This window comes from Tachyglossus aculeatus, chromosome 21, assembly GCF_015852505.1.
Source record: "Tachyglossus aculeatus isolate mTacAcu1 chromosome 21, mTacAcu1.pri, whole genome shotgun sequence".
Lineage (NCBI taxonomy): Eukaryota > Metazoa > Chordata > Mammalia > Monotremata > Tachyglossidae > Tachyglossus > Tachyglossus aculeatus.
In genome coordinates, this window is record NC_052086.1 from 10820573 (window position 1) to 10837168 (window position 16596).

General features: G+C 50.6%; 1 protein-coding gene and 1 non-coding gene across 4 annotated transcripts in view; both read right to left on the minus strand.

The window, feature by feature from the left end:
- Positions 1-16596, minus strand: part of AXIN1 (axin 1) — a 79599-nt gene that overhangs the window by 16236 nt on the left and 46767 nt on the right. For all 3 annotated transcript variants that reach the window (XM_038763634.1, XM_038763633.1, XM_038763635.1), the window contains one exon: positions 7891-8031. In XM_038763634.1, coding sequence (XP_038619562.1) covers positions 7891-8031 — 141 coding nt within the window. The remainder of the gene's footprint in view (positions 1-7890; positions 8032-16596) is intronic.
- Positions 7275-7411, minus strand: LOC119943142. Its single transcript, XR_005455618.1, has one exon. It is a non-coding gene; the product is annotated as a small nucleolar RNA SNORA7 (small nucleolar RNA).

Genomic DNA, 16596 nt, shown 5'->3' on the forward strand with positions numbered 1-16596 from the left:
TGGGGCGTTGCTGCTCTGGCCTTCCGCCTTCGGCGGGGAGGGCCGCAAACGTGTCTGCAGCCGGGCCTGGTGGATAGAGTCGGGAGGATCTGGGTTCTGATCCCGGCTCTACCACCTGTCTGCTGTGTGACCTTGGGCAAGTCACCTCACTTCTCTGGGCCTCCGTTACCTCAGCTTGAAAATGGGGATTAAAGGTGCGGGCCTCATGTGGGACGGGGACTGTGATGAACCTGATTGACTTGTACCTACCCCAGTGCTTAGAAAAATGCTCGGCACAGAGTAGGCACTTAAAGTACCACATTTATTATTATCGCTATCATCATTACCCTGTTAAATGCCCAGGGGCCTCCACCCAAGCTGAGCATAATCATCAATCGTATTTATTGAGCGCTTACTATGTGCAGAGCACTGTACTAGCTGGGAGAAGCCTTGGCCTAGGACTCAGAGGACCTGGGTTCTCATCCCAGCTCTGCCACTGGTCTGCTGTGTTGACCTTGGGCAAGTCACTTCACTTTCCTGTGCCTCAGTTCCCTTATCTGTAAAAGGAGATTTAATAATAATTAATAATTATGGCATTTGTTGAGCACTTCCTATGTGCCACGTACTGTTCTCAGCGCTGAGGTACGTACAAGGTAATTAGGTTGTCCCACGTGGGGCTCACAGTCTTAATTCCCAATTTACAGATGAGGTAACAGAGGCACAGGGAAGTGAAGTGACTCGCCCAAAGTCACTCAGCTGACAAGTGGCAGAGCCGGGATTAGAACCCACGACCCCTGACTCCCAAGCCCGGGCTCTTTCCGCTAAGCCACACTGCTTCTGGGAATATGGGTCCTCTAGACTGTATGCTCGTTATCAGCAGGGAATGTGGATGCTAACTCTGTTGTACTGTACTCTCCCAAGCACTTAGTACAGTGCTCTGTGCAGAGTAAGCACTCAATAAATACAGCTGAATGAATGAACGCACGCAGTGTACCGAGTGCTCGGAAAAACACGACGACCCAGTGCCACGTTCCCTGCCCGCAGGGAGCCTCCATTCTGCAGGACCTTGTGGGAGGCCAGCTGGAGTTGTGATAACTGTGATATCTGTGACGCGCTCACTATTGCGTCAAGCACTGTTCGAAGTGCTGGGGAAGATACCAAATCATCAAATCAAAGTCCCTGTCACACAGGGGGCTCACAATCTATGGTGTCCCTGCCTCCTTTCCTCTGCCCTTATGGTCCTGGCTGGCTTCTGGGGACGTTAGGTACACAGACTCTCATGTCTGGAAAACCATGAGAGCCCCAGGTGGACCCTGCCGTCCACACAATACTCTCCAGGGGCAGGGGTGATGGTGTACTAGACGGGAAGCTCTTGGATGGCAGGGATCGTACCTACCGCCTCCGTTGCCCCGGGCGCTCCCAAGCGCTTAGTCCAGTGCTCGGCACCCAGGAAGTGCTCAATAAATACCACTGGACATTGGCTGAGTGCCCTCCAGGGGCAAGCACTCTCCCAAGCACTTAGTACAGTGCTCTGCACACAGTAAGCGCTCAGTGAATACGAGCGACTGATGACTGACTGACTCTCTTCCTCCAGAGCCGGCTCGGAGGGGCCCTGAGATTGCCTGATTCGGCCAGAAACCGGGGCCCGTCCTCCCGCCGCCAAAGGAACCGGCGATCTGGGGGTGAGTCCTAATAAATGAGAAACTTCAAAGGGACCTGAAACTTTCTCTCCGTGTGAAAACGTGGCAGCGCCAGAGTGGACGTAAAATCACCTAAATAATTCGGGCTGCCAGGAGCACAGATCATCATCATCATCGTCAATCGTATTTATTGAGCGCTTACTGTGTGCAGAGCACTGTACTAAGCGCTTGGGAAGTACAAGTTGGCAACATATAGAGACAGTCCCTACCCAACAGTGGGCTCACAGTCTAGGAGGGGGAGACAGAGAACAAAACCAAACATATTAACAAAATAAAATAAATAGAATAGATATGTACAGGTAAGATAAATAAACAGAGCAATAAATATGTACAAACATATATACAGGTGCTATGGGGAAGGGAAGGAGGTAAGATGGGGGATGGAGAGGGGGAGGAGGGGGACAGGAAGGAGGGGAGATGAGAAGAGGAGGCCGGGTGCTTCTGGGGGTGCTGGAATAACAATCCTGGAATTCATTAAGCGTTTACTATGTGCAAACACTGTTCTAAACGCTGGGGTATTAATAATAATAATAATAATGATGAGGGTATTTGTTAAGTGCTTACTATGTGTCAAGCACAGTTCTAAGTGCTCGGGTAGATGCAAGTACAGTGCTCTGCCCAGGGTAAGCGCTCAGTAAATATGACTGAATGAATACAAGCTAATCAGGTTGGACACAGTCTCTGTCCCACATGGGGCTCACAGTCTTAAAACCCATTTCATAGGTGAGATAACTGAGGCAAGCGAAGTGAAGTGACTTGCCCAAGGTCACAGAGCTGACCAGTGGCGGAGGCGGGATTAGAACCCAGGTCTTTCTGACTTCTGAACCCGTGCTCTATCCACCAGGCCATGCTGCTTCCCTTAGGTATGAGATAATAACGTCGGCTTAGTCCCTATCTCCTTGGGGCTCATAGTCTACATAGGAGGGAGAACAGACATTAAACCCCTTTTTACAGTCCAGGAAACTGAAGCTAAGGGAAGTGACTTGCCCGAGGCCACAAAGCAGGCAATCAACAGCGCCGGGATTAGAACCCAGGTCCCCTGACCACCAACCCCGTGCTCTTTCCACTAGGCCACATTGCTTCTCTAGGAAAACACCATTTTCGTGGCTCTCACCATTTTGGGTCTGCTTTCGTTCACAGTCTGAGAAGTGGCAGTGGAAAGTGAACATGGGCCCGGGGGAAAAGGAAAGATTTGGAAGGGATAATAATAATTATGGTATTTGTTAAGCTCTTACATGTGCCGAGCACTATTCTAAGTGCTAATCAACACCACTACAAATGGAGAGAGCCGAACAGCAGCAGCTGTACTGATGGCATTTATGGAGCACCTACAGAGTTTAGGGCACTGTACTAAGCACCTGGGAGACTCAACTGGGGCAGGATATAACAACAATGATTGTGGTAGTTGTTGGGCGCTTACTATGTGCCAAGCACTGAACTAGGCGCGGGGGTAGATAAAAGATCATCGGCTCCCAGAGGGGGCTCGCAGGAGGAAGAACGGGTAATGAAACCCCATTTTGCAGATGAGGGAACTGAGGCCCCAAAAAGTGAAGTGACTTGCCCAAGGTCACACAGAAGACAAATGGTGGAGCTAAGATCAGACCCATGACCTTCTGACTCCCAGCCCAAGCTCTTTCCATTAGGCTGTGCTGCTTCTGGGTGCATATGGCTCTCTCTTCTGATTAAGAGGACTGAACAGTGCTTGGCACATAGTAAGCGCTTAACAAAGACCATCGTCATCACTGAAAATATCCAACAGGAACCTGTCTGGCAACTCCAAAAAAATCCTTCGCGGCACACTCTACCAATTAATCAACCCATCAGTGGTATTTATTGAGCGCTTACTGTGTGCAGAGCACTATACCATGGACTTGGAAGCGTACAATACCATAATTTGGTAGAACTCTCATGAGGCCATGATCCCCCCCATCTTACCTCCTTCCCTTCCCCACAGCACCTGTATATATGTTTGTACATATTTATTACTCTATCTTACTTGTACATATCTATTCTATTTATTTTATTTTGTTAGCATGTTTGGTCTTGTTCTCTGTCTCCCCCTTCTAGACTGTAAGCCCACTGTTGGGTAGGGACCATCTCTATATGTTGCCAACTTGTACTTCCCAAGTGCTTAGTACAGTGCTCTGCACACAGTAAGTGTTCAATAAATACGATTGATTGATTGATCAGAGTAGTTAGTGGATAGACAAAGGGCCTGGGAGTCGAAGAACCTGGGTTCTAATCCCAGCTCCGCCACTTGTCTGCTGTGTGACCTCAGGCAAGTCACTTCACTTCTCTGGGCCCCAGTCTCTTCATCTGCAAAATGATTAAGACTGTGAGCCCCATGTGGGACAGGGATTGTATCCAACCTGATGGCTTGTATCTACCCCAGTGCTTAGTGCAGTGCCTGGTACATAGTAAATGCTTAACAAATACCATTTAAAAAAAATCAAAAAGCAAAAAAAAACCCTAAAATTAAATGAAAAAAAAAACACCAAAGGGCAAAATAACCAAACCAAACAAAAAAACCAGAGCGAGTCCCGGGGGAAAAGTGGTTTGGATTGGAATTCTGTTTATTTGTTACCTAATGAATATTCCAAAATTGCTTGTGTAAGACTTGACTAGGCCTTCCCTATTCGCCCTCCCTTCTGCATCGCTTCTGCATCTGGATCTGTACCCCTTCAGCTCTTCGACGTTCACCCACAGCACTTAGTGCCACTTACTCTGGCACATAGTAAACACTTAACAAGTACCATCATTATTAGTATTATTATCATTTTATTTGGCCGCTTCCCCTACCTGTGATTTAATTTATTGTCCATCTCCCTCACTAGCCTACGACCTTCTCGAAGGCCGGGATCTTGCCTACCCCTCTACCGTATCGCCCTCCCTCAAGCGCTGAATGTTCCGCACACCGGACTAGCTCAATGAATACCATCGATCGATCGATCGACTGATTGCTAAAACATACGGCGCTCTCCGCTCTCGGTATCTGCTATGGCCCTGGATGGGGGGAAGGTTCCAGGTAGTTGGACCTGGGAAGTCGTGGGATGAGGGGATGCTTTCTGTAGGCAGCCTCGGGAGGGGTGTGGAAGGTTGGTCCCTAAGTGATCCGCTGGCTTTTGGGGGGACGCCCAGGCATGAGATAAGGGGCGGCCTTCAAATCCCGCCTATCCTGGGAAAGAAAGACCCAATGCATCTTAGGGCTCAGCTGAGGCTAACAGCCACCCAGTAGCTCCTAACGGGACTCCAGGGGCTCTTTCTCCAAGGATTTAGTGCCGAGAACCCCGGGTGACGTCACCCACTCCCCCTTCCCCTCAGTTTTTTTTTCTTTTGTTTTGTTGTCTGTCTCCCCCTTCTAGACTGTGAGCCTGTTGTTGGGTACGGATTGTCTCTATCTGTTGCCGAACTGTACTTTCCAAGCGCTTAGTACAGTGCTCTGCACACAGTAAGCTCTCAATAAATACGATTGATTGAATGAATGAATGAATGAAAGTCTTCACATCCATATCTAGAAACTCTGTAGCTGCCCGCCTTCTTGAAATGTATTTTGGCCCCTGTCTCCCCCGTGAGATTTGAAGTTCCCTGAGGAGTGGCACTACATCCACTATTCCACTGTATTCTCACCGGGGCTTCTCGGAGCGAGCACTCAATAAATACCACGGACTGGCGGAATGACAGCGGTTGTTATTTCCGTTGCTCTGCTTCTCAGGCCCCACCCCACCCCACGCAGGAGAAGTAGCGTAGCCTAGTGGATAGTGCCCGGGCCTAAGAGTCAGAAGGACTCGGGTTTTAATCTCACTTCTCTGCAGTGTGACCCTGGGCAAGCCGCTTCACTTCTCTGGGTCTCACTTACCTCTTCTTCAAAATGCGGATTAAGACGGTGAGCCCCGCGCGGGACAGGGACTGTGCCCAACCTGACAAATTTGTATCTACCCCAGTGCTTAGTACAGTGCCTGGCACATAGTAAGCGCTTAACAAATACTTCATTTATTATTATTATCCCACGCCACCCCACTCGGGGCTTCCGTCAGGCCCTGCTCCAGCTAGGAAGGCCGAAGAGGGAGGTTGTCCATACCAACTTTTAGTGCGTTGGGAAGGCTGTGGCACCTGGGAATGGGGCACCTCCGTGTCTTTTACTTGGCTTTTCTGTTTTTATCGCTTGGACAGGGAATGTGACTGCTAATTTCTCTGGCACTGTCCTCTCCCAAGTGCTTAGAACATGGAGTAAGTTCAATAAATATCACTGATTGATTGATTGATTTAATCTTTCCTCACGTGTCTGTCGCCAACCACCTCCTTGTCCCTAAAACGTGAGGTCCCTGGGAGTCAGGGGCCGGGCCTAATTCTCATCCACGCATCATTTTTAGACTGTGAGCCCACTGTTGGGTAGGGACTGTCTCTATGTGTTGCCAACTTGTACTTCCCAAGCGCTTAGTACAGTGCTCTGCACACAGTAAATGCTCAATAAATACGATTGATGATAAAGATGATTTCCCAGGATTTGCGGCAGGGCTTGGGACAGGGCTTGGCCCAGTGGATACTAGTGCAATCAGGGTCTGAGCTGGGCACTCGCGTTCTCCCGGTGGGTGCCCGCTGGGTTGCTTGGGCTCCCAGTGAACGAGCAGATAGGGGGTGGCACTGACAGCAAGGGCACGGTTGCCCAGACGGGACCCCTTACCGGCCGACGCTGTGTTGGGGGTACTGGGCCCGGCCGGCGGTTGCCCTGGTGACAGCGGGGGTCTCTGTCACCCACACGAGATGGCAATCTTCAAGACTCCTCTTGGGGCTATCCGGCCAGCGAAATGCCAGGGAAACCCTCCAAAAGGTGCACTGAGCCCAATGCCGGAGGTCCGAAAGGGTGAAAATAATAATAAGAATAATAACAATAATACTTGTTAAGCGCTTACTATGTGCCAGGCACTGTGCTAAGCACTGGGGTAGATACAAGTTAATCAGGTTAGACACTGTCCCTGCTCCACATGGGGCTCACAGTCTTAGTCCCCGTTTTACAGTGAGGTAGGGGATGCCCAGAACTGAAGTGACTTGCCTAAGGTCACACAGCAAACATGTGGCCGAGCCAGGATTACAACTCAGGTCCTTCTGACCCCCAAGCCCAGCCTCCATGCACTAGGCCACCCCGACTGGACATCTCCCCCCGGTTCTTGTTCTGTCAAAGTGAGGCTGGCTCCACGGGAATCCAGTGCCATAACTTTGGATTACAAGGGCAAGACCAACAAGCAATCCCAGTGCGGGCAGTCCCCTGCCGCTGGCATCCGGATTTCTTCCCTAGCATTTCCCTGAGCACTGAGGCGGCTACCCGACACACGACCAGCTCAGCTCAGACAGAGGGAGGGGCAGGTCTCTTGTCCCCTTTTCGTTGTCTCGTCTTGTTTCCGACCCATAGCGACTCCATGGACACCCCTCTCCCAGAACGCCCCACCTCCACCTGCAATCGTTCTGGTAGTGGATCCATAGAGTTTTCTGGGTAAAAATATGGAAGTGGTTTACCATCACCTCCTTCCACACAGCAATCTTGAGTCTCCAACCTCGACTCTCTCCCATGCCGCTGCTGTCCGGTACAGGTGAGTTTTGACCTGTAGCGGATTGCCTTCCGCTCACTAGCCACTGCCCAAGCTAAGAATGGAATGGACAGGCCTCTGCTTGACTCTCCCTCCCCCAGCCGAGACTGTAGAGTCCTGGAAACTCTACAGGTGCCATCCTGAGAGGGTAGTCCCCATTTTAGAGATGAGGAAACTGAAAGTCTGGAAACTCGGTGATTTTCCCAGGGCCAGTTTGTGGGGCGGTGGAGGAGCTGGGAGGAGAAGCGGGGGCCTCCCAATTTTCAGTCCAACCCGGGCTCTTTCTACTAGGCCGCAGTGTCTCCCGTCGGCCTTTTACGGCCCCCACCGGCCGACCCTGGCCCCGAGGGGTTGGCACCTCACACAAGTCACCCACCGTGATTCACAGGGGACAGACTGGCGGGGAGGAGGAGAGGGCGCTTGGTCGCTGACCCCTGGCCGCCACTGAGCTGGGATTTGCGGTCCGGCCTCCTCCTCCCTTTCTAGAGCAGGTGCTCCTTGAGGACAGGAGCCGTGCCCGGATCCCTGTCGGGCTCCCCAGGGTGCAGAGCGCCGCATCCCACGGGGGCTCCCCAGAACAGCCTGTGCCCCACCTAAGACTACACCCCACCAGAGGTCGGAGGACTCACACGCTGCTGTCTGTGAGGGACATCGTGTCGGCGTCACTGGACATGCTCTGCTGCTCGCTGTCGTTGGCGCTGGTGGCGGGCGCGAGGGCGTACCCCGTGTTCACGTAGTAGGGGTTCACCGGCTCTCTCCAGGACCCGGGCCTGCAAAACACAGACACACCCCAGAATCAGTCCTCTGATCTCGTCCTTCGGACGGCTTACGGACCCTGCTGGATCTTGTCTGAGGGGCTTCGGCTCTTGGGGTGAGGGTCGGAGGGTTCAAGCTGGCTTCCACGACTGAAAACGGGGGCGAGGGAGAAAGTTCTAACAAGGCAAAATGCACTGATCATTCATTCATATTTATTGAGCGCTTACTGTGTGCAGAGCACTGTACTAAGCGCTCGGGAGAGTACAATATAACAACAGACACATTCCCTGCCCACAATGAGCTGACAGTCTAGAAGAGGGGGGAGCTAGACATGAATACAAATAAATAAAATTACAGATACATAGTATATAAGTGCTGTGGGGCTGGGAGGGGGGGAAGAGAATAGGGAACAAGTCAGGGCAACGCAGAAGGGAGTGGGAGATGAGGAAAGGTGATGATGACGACGATTATGATGATAATGTTTACTGTATTTGTGAAGTGCCCGGCACATAATAAAGCAGATACAAGATAATCAAGCCAGACGCAGTCCCTGTCCCATGTGGGGCTCACGGTCTAAGCAGAAGGGAATGGGTTTAAATCCTCATTTTATAGAGCAGGAAACTGAGGCCCAGAGAAGTGGAGAGACTTCCCTAGGGTCACACAGGGGGCAAGTGGCGGAGGCAGGATTAGAACCCAGGTCCTCTGATTCCCAGGCCCGGGGTTCTTCCACTAGGGCAAACTGGAGATGGCTCCGAACAATATAAATATTTTTAAAGTCGTCCAGGGTCCAGTTGCCATACAAATGTGCAACAAAAATGAGATACTTAATCCAATTTTTCAAAATGTGTACATACTCAAGTTCTTAATTTTCAATAGCATCATCTTTCCCTAAGGTAAGATGGGCTCAGGGATTGGAGAAACCATAATCTATGCCATATTGATCTGCTAAATGGGTGCAAAACTGAAATGGGCTTTAATCACTCATGTCAATTTCAGGCAAAATATCTCCAGGGCCGAGGAGGCCAGGAAGAGAGGTGTTGAAGCCAACACAGTCTCTCCAAGGGCGAGCCAGAATGCCAACACGTCAAACCTTAACACTTGATGACTCCACTAATAAAGGTTTTTACTAAGTGCTTCCTATGTGCTAAGCACTGGGGTAGATACCGGCTGACGAGATGTCTCACGCGGGGCTCGCCGTCAATTTTATTCCCACTTTACGGAAGAGACCCTGGAACTTGCCCACCCAGTTCCTGTCAGAGGCCACTTTTCATCCCCATGCTCGAAATGAAAGCCGGCCCTTACGGCCCGAGAAGAGGAGATGTGACCCCCCTCTCCCCAGCCCCCCAATATCCAAGGTGGCCCTGACCCTGGCTTCCTGAGCCCACCAGTCTGAGCCCAGGGGCCCTGGAGCATCTCAGCTTTCAGGCCATCCCAAGGCGGGGGTCAGGTTTGAGCGAGACCCTTTGGCTCGGATGCGGGGTCATACGATGGGCTGTGGGCTCCCCGATTCTTTAACTCACGTCCATTCTGCTTCTAGCGCTGCGGGCCGCCCGAGGGACCGAGAAATCCTGACCCGGGGGACCCTCGGACTCCTTCTCCGGGAAGACAGCAGCGGAAAGAGCACGGGCTTTGGAGTCGGAGGTCATGGGTTCAAATCCCGGCTCTGCCAACTATCAGCTGTGTGACTTTGGGCAAGTCACTTAACGTCTCTGGGCCTCAGTGGCCTCATCTGTAAAATGGGGATGAAGACTGTGATCCCCACGTGGGACAACCTGATCACCTTGTAACCTCCCCAGCGCTTAGATCAGTGCTTTGCACATAGTAAGCGCTTAACAAATGCCATCATTATTATTATTATTATTATTATTGTTATTATTATTATTAAGACAGTAGCCTTTGTGGGCAAGAAACGTGTCTTGTCCCACTGCTGGACTTTCCCAAGGGCTTAGGACGGTGCCTTGCCACCAGTGGGCGCTCAATAAATACAATTATTTAGATTATTACTCAGTGCTTAGAACAGTGCTTGGCACACAGTAAGCGCTTAACAAATACCATTATTAATTACCATAATGCCTGGGAGTGAGCCCCATGGGGGTCAGGGACTGTGTCCAACCTGGTTATTTTGCACCTGCCCCAATGCTTATTACTGCGCTTGGCACACAGTAAGTGCTTAACAAATACCACAATCATATTATTACCATCTTTTAGACTGTGAGCCCAATGTGGGACAGGGTCTATGACCAGCCTGGTTATCTTGTATCAACCCCAGTGCTTAATAAATACATTATTATTATCATCATTAATGATAATAATAACACAACCGCACAACGTGTGACCGCCACACAGCTCATTCAATGGCATTTACTGAAAGCACTGTAGTAAGCACTGGGGAGAAGTCAGTTAGAATCAATCCATCAATAGCACTGCTTGAGTGTCTGCTGTGTGCAGAACACTGTACTAAGTGCTTGGGAGTGAGTGATAAACTTAGAATCGATCTATCGAAAGTAGTGATTGGGTACCCACTGTGTGCAAAGCACTGTACCATGCAATTACAGAATAAAAGAGGTAGAAGACACATCCCTGCCCTCAAGGAGCTCCTAGTTCGATGGGGCTAACAGTGATAATAATAATAATATTTAAGCCAGTCAATCATATTTATTGAGCGCTTACTGTGTGCAGAGCATTGTACTAAGCCCTTGGGAGTGCAATATAACAATATAACAGACACATTCCCTGCCCACGATGAGCTCACAGATGGAGGAGACTGTGCTTACTATGTGCCAAGCACTGTACTAAGTGCTGGGGAATATCCAAAATGATTAGGCCCCACATGGGGCTCTCAGTCTAAGATCAAAGGAGAACCGGTACTGGATCCCCACTGAAAGTGCAGAGCAGCCAAGTGATTTGCCCAAGGTCACAGATCACGCATGTGGCACAGCCGGGATTAGCACCCAGGCCCAAGCTCTTTCCCAGGAAAGCAGCGTGGCATAGTGGATAGAGCACGGGCCTCGGAGTCAGAAGGTTATGGGTTCTAATCCCAGCTCCGCCACTTGCCTGCTCTGTGACCTTGGGCAATTCACTTCCCTTCTCTAGGCCTCAGTTCCCTCATCTAAAAAATGGGGATTGAGACTGGGAGCCCCACGTGGGACGGGGGCTGCGTCCAAACCCGATTTGCTTGTAGCCACCCCAGGGCTTAATACGGTGCCTGGTACATAGTAAGCGCTTAACAAATACTGCAATTATTATTATTATTATTATTTCCTTCCATGAGGCCTGCCAAAAGCGTTCTGGATTCCCATGTGTGATACGTAGCTGAGCGCCCCTGCCCCCACCCCCGGCACGGCTCCTGTCCGGCCCGGGGGCACCGAGGACAAGGACAGGAGGGGGAATGCCAAGAAAGGGCAGTGAGTTTTCCTAGGACAAACAAACAAGTGGGAGAAAGCAAACTTTTCATCACGGGACCCAAAATGGGTGGCAGAAGGGAGGGAAGGAGGAAGGGAGGAAGGAGAAGGGGAGAGGAGGAATGGAAGCCGGATCAAAGGATGATGGCGATGACGAAGACAACCATGGCAACGAGGCTAGCTGTGGTGTTTCCGGTCAGGGGGGCGGGAAGTTGGGGGTCTCGACAGAGATGAGCCACACCGGCTCAGGGAACCTCACTTTGCCAGCCAGTGAATGATCGGTCGATCTATCGATCGGTCGACTGATGGGCCGTTACGGTGCCAGGAAGCCCACGAGGGCTCAGTGAAGCACGGTGATGGCATTCAGGGGAGCTCTCTCCCCATCCATCCAGGAGCACTCCCCCTCCCGCAGGGGCCAACTACCAGAAGAGAGGGTCTCCCAGCTTCCCTCTAGGTGTGGGGAGGACTGCCGGGGGGCAGATCTGTTGCCGAATTGTACTTTCCAAGCGCTTAGTACAATGCTCTGCACACAGTAAGAGCTCAATAAATACGAGTGAATAAATGAACACCAGCCAGGGGAGGCTATCGGATGCCCGCCTCACCCTCTCACAGCGAGGAGGGTGGCCACTTGTCTGGGTCAACACCCCCTGGCCCGTCCCTTCAGGCTGGGTGACCTCGGGCAAGTCATTTCACTTCTCTGGCCCTCATGTTAAATCAGTCCCTGTTCTCCCTCCTCCTTAGACTGTAAGCCCCATGTCTTGTTTCTACCCTAGTGCTCAGTACAGGGCTTGGCACGTGGTAAAATCGCTTAACAGATACCACAGTTATTACTATTATTATTACTGTGTGCTCAGCCCCGACCTACCCAAGGCACACTGGGGAAGCAGTATGGCCTAGTGGAAAAACCACAGGCCAGGGAGTCGGGAGTATTGGGTTCTAATCTTGGCTGCGCTACTTGCCAGTTGTGCGACCTTGGGCAAGCCACTTGGCTACTCTGTAAACAGGGGTATGATTAGTGTTCGCCCTCCCCGTTAGACTGGAAGCCCGGACCCCACAAGAGTGTGAGCTCGTTGTGGGTAGGGAATGTGTCTGTTTCTGTTTATTGTTATATTGCGCTATCCCAAGCTCTTAGTACAGTGCTTAGCACACAGAAAGCGCTCAATAAATACGACTGAATGAATCAACTATCATCTTGTGTCGATCTCAGCGCTTAGTCCAGGGCTTGGCACATATTAGGCACTTCACGAATACCTCAACTATTATTACTACGACGATGAGGATTATTTTTTGCTCTCTCTCTCTCTCTCTCCCATCTCATCACATATTACCCTGTCACTGAGCAGGTGAGGCCCGATTCCTTGCCCAAGTTGAACGTAGGCTGCTTTGTGGGTGAATTAAACATCTGAAAATATCGGTTCCACTTTATGCCCATTTCTTCTATTGAATGGGACAGCTTACAAGCCCTGTACATTTCCTAAAATAGACCTGTACTTGTTTACTTTCCGTTGTGTGTGGCTCACTCTTCCAACTTCAAAATAAACTCCTTCCTTGCCTGTGGGAGAACTATGAGAAGGGAGCAAAACAAAATCTGTTTCTTCTTACACCGAACGAGCAGATGGATTTTTCCCTTTTTTCTCTTCCGCCATCCGGCTGAAAATCACGGCTGACAGCATGTCACAGACGATGACCCTCCGAACCGCCCCCGCCGTGTACTTCCTTCTTTTCCCCACCACTCCATCCAGAATGGAGTTTTAAGTCCTCGGTTGAACTGCCTGGTTGAATTCTGTCGTATCCCTCGCTTCTCCCCTTTTCTTTTCCCTATCCTGGGAGTCAGAGGAGCTGGGTTCTAATCCCGACTCAGCCTGTCGCCTGCTGTGTGACCTGGGCAAGTCGCTTCAGTCCAGCATGCCTCCGTTTCCTCGTCTGGAAAATGGGGGCTTGATACCTCTTCTCCCTCCTACTTACATTGGGAACCCAATGCAAAACACAAACTATGCCCTACTCCTTGGATACTTGCTTATTTTTTTTTCTAAATGGTATTTGTTAAGTGCTCACTCTGTGCCAAGCACTGTACTAAGCTGTGGGGTAGAGACAAGCTAATAATAATATTATTATATTATAATATTACACATTCCCTACCCAGAACTAACGCTGGGGAGGTTACAAGGTGATCAGGTTGCCTCTCGGGGGGCTCACAGTCTTAATCCCCATTTTACAGATGAGGTAACAGGCACAGAGAAGTTAAGCGATTTTCCCAAAGTCACACAGCTGACAATTGGCGGAGCCAGGGTTTGAACCCAAGACCTCTGACTCCAAAGTCTGTGCTCTTTCCACTGCGCCATGTCACTTCACTGCTAATCAGGTTGGACACAGTCCCTGTCCCACATGGGGCTCAAAGTCTTAATCCCCATTTTACAGATGAGGCCCTGAGAAGTGAAATGAGGTCACAGACAAGTGCGGGGCCGGGATTAGAACCCAGGTCCTTCTGAATGCCAGGCCTGGGCTCTAGCTGGGGAGGTTACAAGGTGATCAGGTTGTCCCTAGGGGGGCTCACAGTCTTAAACCCCATTTTACAGATGAGGTAACTGAGGCACAGAGAAGTGCCATGCCGCTTCTAGCTCGGACTCACAGCCACTTCTGATTCCTCGACTCTGTATTAAGGAGTCGTAATAACATTTACTGTTTCCTGCGAGCCAAACTTAGACAATAACGGTGGTAATAATAATAATAAGAAGAATAATGATAATTATGATTTTTGCATAGCACTCACTATGTGCCAAGCTCTGTACTAAGCGCTGGGGTAGATACAAGATCATTAGGTTCCGAATGGGGCTCGTAGGAGGGAGAACAGGAGAGCTGAGGGCCGGAGATGTGAAGTGACTTGCCCAGGGTCACACAGCAAGAAACTGACAGAGCCAGAACTTGAACCCAGGTCCTCTGTCTGCCAGGCCCGGGATCTCTCCACTAGACCACGCTACTTCTCCTCTTACGCACTCTCCCCAGCGCTCGGCACCCATCAGGAACTCCATCAATACTGCCGGCTAATTTTTCTTTCCGCTAGAACTTCCCACCACTCTGGAACCCTGGGTCTGCGCTTTATTCTCTCGGCCCAAAAGTCTACAGTGTCCTCTCATCTGGAAGATGTTACTGGGAGGGAAAATAGAAATCACAATGAAGCCGTGCTGCCCCAGAGGGTCGCTCTGAGTCACAAGTTCCGCTCCCAAAGACGTGGCTCCGATTAAGAGAGTATTTGGGCCGGTTGGAGAGGCGAGGCCGGGAGGAGAAACCGGCCCTGGTGCAGCGAAGATTACGACGGTGGCTCCAAGGGGAAGGCTGTTTTCGAACTCCTCTCTTGGCTCTGGCGAGGCAGAGAGATGGGCTGCAAATTCAAAATTCAACGGGCCATTTTGCCTCAGGATGCTGGGCGGCAAGAAGGTGGGAGACCTGGGTTCTGAGTGGAGCTCGGCCCCGGGCCCGCTGGGCAGTCGGGGAAAAGTCACTGCTCGGGGCCTCGATTTCCTCCTCCGGAAAATGGGGTTATGATCCCTGCTCGCCCCACCTCCTGGGCTGGGAGCCCCGGGTGGGGTTGGGACCTGGTCCGACCCGACTACCTCCAGAGGTTAGCCCAGTGCTTAGGCACCTCGGGAGCACCTGATCGATGGGATTTTTTCCTTTGTTCATCCTCTACGTCTCTAGGGTCTATTGTACTCTCCCACGGTAAGCGCTCAATAAGTACCACTGTTGGATTGATGGATAGCAATTAGGTGGACAGCCAGGATGAAAAGCAGCAGCATAACACAAGCACCAGCCAGGGCTGAGATGGCAGTGTGTGTGCTAAAGCTGAGCAGCAGGGTGGCCTAGCGGATAGAGGGCCTGGGAATTGGAAGGACCTGGGTTTGAATCCTGGCTCTGCCACTGGTCTGCTGCTGTGTGACCTTGGGCCAGCCACTTCACTTCTCCGGGCCTCATCTGTAAAATGGGGATTAAGACTGTGAGCCCCAAGTGGGATGTGGGTTGTGCCAACCTGCTTAGCTTGTATATACTTCAGCGCTTGGTACAGTGCCTGGCACATAGTAAGCGCTTAGCAAGTACCATAAAAAAGAAAGGTAAGGTTGATGGATGACAGCTTCAGGCCCAATACAGAGAGCAACTCTGAAAACAGGGGTGGCCTGATGATCTCCGTGTTCTGAGAAGCAGCGTGACTCAGTGGCTCAGTCGAAAGAGCACAGGCTTTGGAGTCTGAGGTCATAGGTTCAAATCCCGGCTCTGCCACTTCTCAGCTGTGTGACATAGGGCAAATCACTTTTCTGTGCCTCAGTTACCTCATCTGTAAAATGGGGATTAAGACTGAGCCCCCCGTGGGACAACCTGATCACCTTGTAACCTCCCCAGGGCTTAGAACAGTGCTTTGCACATAGTAAGCTCTTAATAAATACCATTATTATTATTATTATTCTGGGAGAAAATTTCTGCTGGGCAGATTTTATATGGTATCACCTCTTCTATAACCTAGTATTCATTCATTCAATCGTATTTATTCAGCGCTTACTGTGTGCAGAGCACTGTACTAAGCACTTACTTCAGCGCTAACTCATGGGCATAGTCTTCGTTCCTTCTTCCTCCTCTCTGTAAATCAGTTTAGTGTTTGCCTCTCCCCCCAGCTCGTAATACTAACAACGGTGATAGTACTTGTTAAGCTAGACTGTAAACTAGTTGTCTAGACCGTGAGCTCGTTGTGGGCAGGGAATGTCACTGTTTATTGTTATATTGTACTTTCCCAAGCGCTTAGTACAGTGCTCTGCACACAGTAAGTGCTCAATAAATACGACTGAACGATACAAGCTAGTCAGGATGGATAATCCCTGTACCCACCCTGGGCTCTAAGTGGAAGGTAGACGAGGTATTGAATCCCCATTTTACAGTTGAGGAAACCAAGGTCCAGAGAAGTGAAGTGACTTGTCCGAGATCGCGCAGCAGGCGAAACTGGGATTAGAACCCAGGGCTTCTGAAACCTAGGCTGGGGCTCTATCCATTAAGTCACGCTGCTTCCTAAGGGCAGGGATCGTATATTCTTTATATCATATCTTCTGGGGATTAAGGTTGTGCTTAAGGCTGTGATTAAGGCTCCTTACCAACGGCTTCAAACCACTCTTATCCTTCCCTGATTTCCTAGAGAAC